The sequence below is a fragment of the Triticum aestivum genome, chromosome 5D (assembly GCF_018294505.1).
Source record: "Triticum aestivum cultivar Chinese Spring chromosome 5D, IWGSC CS RefSeq v2.1, whole genome shotgun sequence".
NCBI lineage: Eukaryota > Viridiplantae > Streptophyta > Magnoliopsida > Poales > Poaceae > Triticum > Triticum aestivum.
In genome coordinates this window covers 494541628-494549856 of record NC_057808.1, presented here as the reverse complement: position 1 = coordinate 494549856, position 8229 = coordinate 494541628, and the positions used below count along the sequence as shown (strand labels likewise).

General features: G+C 51.8%; 2 protein-coding genes across 3 annotated transcripts; one reads left to right on the top strand and one right to left on the bottom strand.

Annotated features, from left to right (window-relative positions):
• Positions 1 to 1562: 1562 nt before the first annotated feature.
• On the top strand, positions 1563 to 4867 carry LOC123123142 (zinc finger A20 and AN1 domain-containing stress-associated protein 6). 2 transcript variants are annotated; one of them, XM_044543597.1, is made up of 2 exons: positions 1563 to 1676; positions 3925 to 4867. In XM_044543597.1, the coding sequence occupies exon 2, from the start codon at positions 3927 to 3929 to the stop codon at positions 4410 to 4412; it is 486 nt and encodes a 161-aa protein (XP_044399532.1). In that variant the 5' UTR covers positions 1563 to 1676; positions 3925 to 3926; the 3' UTR covers positions 4413 to 4867. The 2 variants fall into 2 exon arrangements, with proteins under 2 accessions (XP_044399532.1, XP_044399531.1); XM_044543596.1 differs by lacking the exon at positions 1563 to 1676 and adding an exon at positions 3203 to 3333.
• A 623-nt stretch (positions 4868 to 5490) lies between these two features.
• On the bottom strand, positions 5491 to 7908 carry LOC123123141 (glucan endo-1,3-beta-glucosidase 8). The gene is made up of 2 exons (XM_044543594.1): positions 6912 to 7908; positions 5491 to 6806 (listed from the first exon to the last, which is right to left on the bottom strand). The coding sequence occupies exons 1-2, from the start codon at positions 7250 to 7252 to the stop codon at positions 5672 to 5674; spliced, it is 1476 nt and encodes a 491-aa protein (XP_044399529.1). The 5' UTR covers positions 7253 to 7908; the 3' UTR covers positions 5491 to 5671.
• Positions 7909 to 8229: the final 321 nt, after the last annotated feature.

Below are 8229 nucleotides of genomic sequence, written 5' to 3'. Positions count from 1 at the left end.
ATGTGAAAACTTACTGAGCGACGACGATGAGAATGTGGAGCAACAGGATCTCATGAGCACAGTGAACTCCTTCTCCTGCTTGATTGGGCAAGCTGCTGCGGTTGCTCCTCCTCCTCCTCCTGATGTTGAGCCAACCCAGGTGATCAACATCGGCGACCAGTTCTCTCCACTGATGGGGTGGCCGAGCTCACCATGAGAACCATCACCAGAAAATGCTGAGATGCTGGAATATCTCTCTCAATTATTCCCTTGATGAGTTGATTTCGGCCTCTAAGTTAGTGTTGATGGATTCCCTCTAAGGATGTAGGCTCGCCCGTCTTGACTTTTGATCTCGTCCTGATGATAAATGGTCTGATTATGATTATGTGTGTCAGTGTATTTGTGGCACAAAAACATCAAGCTGCTAGACTTTTTGGTTGCTATTGTAACAATGTTGATGAGGAGCCCCCCACGCAACTGTGGCACCATGATCATGCTCTAGATGTACGACACGATCGCGGACGATCTGCTGGGCGCGGTGATGTCTCCGGCTAGCACGGAGTACCATGTCTGGCACCAGCTCCATCTAATCTTTCGGGACAACGAGCCTGGGTGTGCGCGATGCACATCGGCTGATCGGCACCGAGTTCCGGAGCTTGGTCCAGGGACCTCCTCATCGCCGAGTACAGCCGTCGACTCAAGTCGGTACTTGACGCCCTCGACAATATCTTTGAACCCGTTATTAATGACCACACAGCACACACTAACCATGTAGCAGGGCCCATGTTATCGGTGGATAACAGGGGGTTGTCTGCTAATTAGCGTTTAAGTGGCAGGTTAGGGATCCCACCTTCAATCTGTGTCGTTTATAACTGATCCGATGACCCACGCGGAAAGTTTTCAGATTTTCACTGAAAACCAGTTTTCACTTGATACATCGCCCATCAACATTTCGTCAAATTTTGATTGAGATCTCCAGAACACGATGACTAAACTAAAACTAAAACCTAAATGCAATTTACTGTAAGCAACGATCTCCGTGCTTGCAAACCTGAAAACCATTGGCGGGCAAAAAAATCTGAAAAGGCCACGCTACTCTGCCCCGCAACATGACCGATCAGGTGTACTGAGCAAGACACGTACCCAAATCCAACCATCACCTTTCACTCTCTCTGGAACAAACGGAGAGCTTTGATCATCCGGCTGCAGCGGGGGCCATACATCCATCCATGGCGCGCCACATGGCCCTCCATCGGCGTCGTGTCGTCCGTCGTGTGACCTCGCCGGCGCGTCCAGAAGCATCATCGCAGCTCCTTCCTAATCCCCACCGAATTAGTGCGACATTTCGCCTTTAATCCAGCCCAACAACCCCGTCGCCAACTTCTTCTCGATTAAAAATGTGCGAACGGAAAGCGACGCCGCGGTCCAGTTCGGAAAGGCCCCTTTCCCCCGGGCCCTTTACGGGCAGAAGTCCAACTTTATAAATTAATGTTGGCCCGGCCCCAACGACGCCACCCAAAAGGAAATGGGACGCGCATAAAAGAACAAGGACGCCAACAAAATAACAAGAAGAGAATTCTATCCCCCGGAAGAACAGGCGGAGGGGAGGGGAGGGGAGGAGGACGAGAGCGAGGACCCCGATCCCCGCCGTGCCGTCTCCTCCGTGTTTCCGATCGATCGCCCGGCTCCCCGGCTAGGTACGGCCGCCGTTGATTTCGCTCTGGCCGTTTGGCTGCTCTGTTCTGTTCTGCACCTGGTTTTAGATAGGAATTCAAGGGTCCGGCTGGCTCGATTGTTTGTTTGTTTGATGCGGTTGATTGTTCTTGGCTGCGGCCTGCCTTCCATCTAGGATCGGTTGGTTTGTTTTTCGGATCGATAGTCTGGTTCGTGTGTTGCCTGATGGGATGACGTACAAACATGCCTGAATTTGCGGTGGTTATGGTGAGATGGATGATGTTACCGAAAATAAAATTATGATGATGGATGGGTGATTGTGTTTGGAAAACTTCGCTATAACTGCGAACAAAGTAATTGGTGTTGGTCGTCCGTAGAGGATTAGGGTTCTTAGGGCTGTGTCCATCAATTGATACAGAGGCCGGGGGTGTTCGCTTCTTTTCGAAAAGAAAAGGATTGTGAGTTCAGATAGGAGAATTCATGTAGGCCTACCTGGATTGCTTCTGCCCTGTGGTCTTGCCGAGGTTGCTTTAACATAGTTGCAAGGCAATCGATTTCTTACTTGCGGTTTTCGCTGCCGTAGATAAGAATAAGATCCTTCCCTTTACTCTAGGGGATACTATGTCATCAAAGATGGACAAGCTGGTACGGCTGCTGTTGATTTCGCTCTTTTGATGAGGTCTGGCTGCTCTGTTCCTGGTTTTAGATAGAATTCTCTGGTCCGGTTTATTCAATTGTTTGTCTGACGCGTTGATTGTTCATGGCTGTGACCTGCCAACACCTAGGATAGGTTTGTTTATTAGATAGTCTGGTGCGTTCTGTTGCCTGATGACGAACAAGCATGCCTGAATTTGCGGTGGTTACGGTGATGGATGATGTTATCGAAAATGAAATTATGATGATGGATGAGTGATTGTGTTTGAAACTTCGGTATAGGTGCGAACTGAGTAATTGGTGTTTGTCATCGATAGAGGATTAGTGTTTCTAGAGGTGTGCGCGTCAATCGATGGAGAGGTAGGGGTTGTTCACCCTCTTTTTGAAAATAAAAGGAAAGAATAGAAAAAGGATTAGTGTTCAGATAAGGGAATTCACGTAGGCCTACCTGGATTGCTTCTGCCTTTGGCCTTCCCGATAGTTGCAAGGTAGACGCTTAGCCGGCAGGGTTTCTTCCTTGTGGTTTTCGATGCCGTATATAAGAATAAGATCATTCCCTTTACTCAAGGGGATACTATGTCATCAAAGATGGACAAAGTGATTGCCACAGAAATCTTTCGAATAGTGTGGAAATTCAACTTTCCGTAGACAGGATCTATATCCCTTTATGCAAGATAGGATAGGTGCCAAGGCGGCGAGTAAAACCGTGTACGAAAACTTCAACATGAATGATATGTTTGGCCTGCCTTGGATTGCACGGTATGTTTTTGTTTCTGCCTTGTGACCTTCCCAAGGTTTCTTAATCACGGTTGCAAAGCAGACGCTTAGCCGGTAGGATTTCTTCCTTGCGGTTTTCGCTGCCGTAGATAAGAATAAGATCCTTCCCTTTACTCAAGGGGATACTATGTCAACAAAGATGGCGGTGAGTAAACTGTCTATAAATACTACTTCATCATTAGTGAAAATTCATATGTATGTTTCTTGGCAAGCATAGCAATTGATCATCGATTCGCACAAGGTCTCTCGGTGAGTAAACACATACAAGGATAAGAAATCAATAGCGACTTGATTGCTTTATTCCTATTCTTGGTTTACCTCGCAGCAAAGACATTTATGCAGTTTGCCGGGCTGGTTTCAGTACTATTTTCTCCATACAAGATATGGGAATCATGTGCATTTTTAGATTGTCTGTCACACATTTATGCTTGTTTTAAAGCAGCATTTAAATTTCTAGAGAATACCTGTCCAAAAGGGGAGTAGCCTAATCAGGAAATACTAATGAAGAATTCTGTATCAAGGTTTGATCATGTGCATGGGCCATGGGGACTTGAGTGTATGGGGGCCCTCTTTCCACAAATGTGGTGCTTGTTTGATGGTACTCAGTGCCTATCTATGACCTCTAATCCGAATGATGGGAGTAGACAACTAATTGGTTCTGTAGGTTAGGATGAGTGCTCATCATATTCAGGACAATTGCAGGACAAGTATTTGTGATGGCCATCTGACATTTAGCTTCCTTTACATCATTTTGTGCATTGGTCATATTGATAATGCTCTAGTTTCTTCGTCAATGATTGTCCGTTCTTGATACTGAAGCTGCAAATTGATGTTCTGCAGAAATGGCGCAAGAGAGTTGGAAAGAGGCAGAGGATACGGGTGTCCACGCGCCCGAGGCTCCGATAATGTGCATCAACAACTGTGGCTTCTTCGGGAACCGGATGACAGAGAACATGTGCTCAAAGTGTTACCGAGACACTGTCAAGGCCAAGAGCATGGCCCTTCTAGTTGAGAACAAAACTGCCGCTGCTGTTGCATCGTCACCCACACCAATGGTGGCAGAGATCAAGGATGAAGCGTCTGCCTCAGCCAAAGAAGGAAAACGAGTAGCCGAGGAAGAGGCGCCGAAGCCACCCAGCAACCGCTGCCTGTCGTGCCGGAAGAAGGTCGGGCTGACGGGGTTCAAGTGCCGCTGCGGAGACACCTTCTGCTCGATGCACCGCTACGCCGACGCGCACGATTGCAAGTTCGACTACAAGCAGGCCGGCAGGGAGCAGATCGCCCAGCAGAACCCGGTCGTCAAGGCTGACAAGGTCACCAGATTCTGATGGAGGTTCTGCTGCAGGAGCCCTCCAGCTCGTTTATTCCCTCTATGATGATGATGATGATGCTTGGTCCGTCAGGTTTACTTCAGAATTGTGTGTCTACCATCCTCCTGGAATGTACTTTGCCGATGAACCCGCCTTCGACAAACACCACCAACCGATGTCCGTCCGACGGCCATCAACGGGCCATTGCGCCGGGCTGGCCGCGCCTTCAAGGGCTGTATAATGTTGGTGTTTGTGTGGGAGGAACATTCATTGGCACAGGTGCACTTCTGTTTATTTACATATGAATAATGCGAATGTAAATATTTATCCTTTAACAGTATGCAGTTCAACCGATTAACCTGTTATATGCTCAAGGCTTGGCAGGTTTCCGTGGTCACCTGTTAGTGTAAATCATTGTACATTTCGGTGTGTTGTGTGTTCAAATCAGCAAATACTTGGTGCATTTTATACTATGAGTTGGAGAGGGATATTGTAGAAAAGATCAACTAGTACTAGTTTGGTGCACAGATCACTGTCAGAGTAAAATTATATGTTGGGTGTTCGTTTGTTGAGGGTGATGCAGAGACAAGCAGAGTGTCCATGCCTCCACTTCAGTGCTTCTTTAAAAATGTAGTAGAACTTGTCCAAGGTGCCTGATTGATTTTGTTTTGATCAACAGCAGAGGCTTATAATCATCTGGTAGGTGGTTAAAAACTGAAAATAGCAGCAGATAATGGACCTCCACATGGCTGGTTGCGTCCTATTGAGAAACTAGTTAATGGGTCACCTCACACTACCTGCCTGCATTGGAAGCATTTATTTTCTTCTTTTTTGCCGACCTGCATTGAAAGAAAAGTTGTGCATCTAGACCATGTTATTCTGGATCCAGGATTCATGTGCTGCAGTACTATATTGCCAACCAAATCCTGCTCACTTTGTATATATACTCCATGGCCATGCTGCGAGATCTGCGACTCTGAATCAACTGTACTCGATTTCAGTCATCACTCATGTTTTTTTAATGTTTGTTAATGTTTTGTGAAATATCACTGGAACGTTGGATCTGGGATTCTGAATGAACTGTACACCATAGTCATCAAGCACATCAAGTGTTTGAACATCATGTGAAATGCCATCTGAACATATATCCTCAGGTATATATGCCTCCAGTACAAGACTCGTACCGAATTACTGCTAGTAACTACTGCTGATCCAAAAAAATATATGCTACGAGGCAACAAATGATCAACTGATGAAAAACAAGTCTGTTTCATTCTCTACTGCGACATCAAGAGCTGGACCAGAGCCAGCAGCACGAGCAGAGCGGCGGCGCCGAGCGGCCCGGCGCGCGCTCGCCTGTGGCCGCTCGACGTCGAGGAGGCGGCGGCGATCTGTATCGGGAAGCTGCAGGCGGCGGTGGAGGGGTCGGTCTGCGTGGGCACGGCGAGCGCCTGGAAGTCGCACGCCTCGTCCTTCTGGTTCTGCACCTGGAAGTACATGTTGAAGGCGTAGGAGGCGTTGCCGTTGACGTCCATGCCGTAGCAGCTGGAGCCGATGCCGAGCGCCGTGCAGTCGGCGAAGGTGCAGGCGTAGTTCACGTTCTCCACCAGCTTGCTCTTGTCCTCGGCGTTGGGGTTGTACACGCACCACGTCCTGGGCAGGTACTGCACGCCCTTGGCCGGCACCAGCATGGTGTTCTGCCCGTTGCCGGTGAGGTCCATGGGGAACTTGGGCTGGCCGTCGAAGCGGAGCACGCCCCAGTGCCGCTCGAACGCGCCCGGCGCCACGCTCTTGACGTCCTCGTCCAGGAGCCCGAAGAGGTAGACCTCCATGTACTGTTTGGGCCGGAGCGGCGTGCCGGTGTTGGCCGCCAGCCGCGGCAGCAGGCCGTCGTAGAAGCGCTTGGCGAGGGCGTTGGTGGCGTGCTTGTCGCCGTCGGTCGGCCAGCCGACCTCGCCGATGACGATGGGCAAGTCGCCGTGGCCGACGGCGGCGAGCGCCGACACCAGCGTGTCGAAGTTGGCGTCGAACACGTTGGTGTAAGTGTTGACGCCGTCGACCAGCGGCTTGGCGAGGCCGTCGAAGAAGGCGAAGTCGACGGGGAAGTCCTCGCTGAGGTAGAGGCTGAGGTAGGGGTAGATGTTGACGGTGAAGGGGGCGCTGTTGTTGGCCAGGAACTGCACCATCTGCGTCATGAGCGGGGCGACGTCCGTCCGGAAGCGGCCCGCCGACGGCACCTGGTTGTTGGCGGGCGAGTTGTAGACGTCGGCGTTGAGCGGCACGGTGGCCTTGATCTCGCTGAATCCGGCGTCGTTGAGCGCGTTCTGGATGTTCTGCAGCGCCGGGAAGGTGACCTTGTCGAAGGTGCCGTTGTAGGACGCCAGGAAGGGCTCGTTGCCCACGGCCACGTATCTGCAAACAGAACATCATCAGTAAAAGTGGTCCATGAACTGGAGCGGCGGCGGCGCTTAAGTTCCATGAACTGGGGCAAGAGGAAGAGGGGCTCAAAAGACTCACTTGATGTTGACGCCGCCGTCGAAGTGGTAGCGGGAGACGTTGTGGCGCACCCAGTCCCTGGCGTTGTCCTTGTCGTTCATGATGTCGAGCAGGTTGTTGGGGATGGCGACCATGACCTCTATGTCGGTGCCGGCGAGCGCGTTGAGGGTGCCCTGGTCGGCGTCGAAGAGCTTGACCTTCTTGATGCCGTTGTCCTTGAGCATCTGCACGACGATCCTGGGCGAGAGCGGGTGCGTGGCCTGTGTGCCCCAGTTCATCCCCAGCGCGTCCGCCGCCGGGAGGACGGCCGCCACCGCCGCCAGCAGCGCGCAGAGCCACGCTCCAAGATTCACCGCCGCCATTGTTCAGGCCTCTCTGCGCTCCGGCGAACTGACGAAAGAAGGGAGAAGATCTCTGGACGCGACGCTATGGGAATCCGACCAGGGGAAGGCTCAAGATTTCCCGATCCGAACGGAGGCGCGAATCGAATCGAATCGAGATTCAGCCGAAGAGGGGACACCCGGAGCAATGTCGGCCCGGGCGGCGAAGGAAGTGCGGAGAGTATAAATCGGGGGACGGACTGCGAGAGCTGCAAGAAACGGCAATGGCGGATTGCGCACGGAAACGAAACGCGGTTTCTCTGAGCCTGGGCTTTCCTATCTGATCCTGATCCTGGTGACACCAACAGATGGGGGAGAAAGGGATAGGGGGGCGAGGCTCACATGTGAATGCCGGAAAAATCTTACCGGAGCCAAAAAGGCAAGAAACGAAACAGAGGGAGGTATGGAAAGCGTCGAGGCTTTTGAGTCGAGTTGAATCCGGCGAAAGAGAGAGTCGAGTCTAGGCAATGGCGACGCCGGCCGGGGACCGAGGTTGAGAGGAAGGGAGGGTCAGAAAGGGGGCAGCATTTAACTCGGAGATCGGCCGGCTACGCGTTGCTTCGTTGGTGCGTTTGGGTCTGGGACAAGGAACCGAGAAAGAAAGAATTTATGAGGGGTTGATGGTGAGCCGAGGAGGGGAGGGGGGTGATGGAACGCAACGCAACGCAACGCAACGGAACGGAACGGACGACGGATCGTGGGGTGGGGTGGGGTGTGGACTGGCCAGTGGTGGACGGACGGCGAGCGGATGGCGAAGCGCAAGCAGAGAGTGGGGGGAGTGGAGAGGGGCGTATGGGTCATTGCGCGGCGGCTGGATCGGTGGGGGCGACGTGGCGCGCGGCACGCGCCCGGGTTGACCAGCCGTGGGGCCCACGTCGGTTCGGTGCGGGCGCGGACTGTAAAAAGAAAGTTTTTTTCTCGGAAAAGAAAAGGGTTTGCGTGCGAAGAACAAGCGGGAT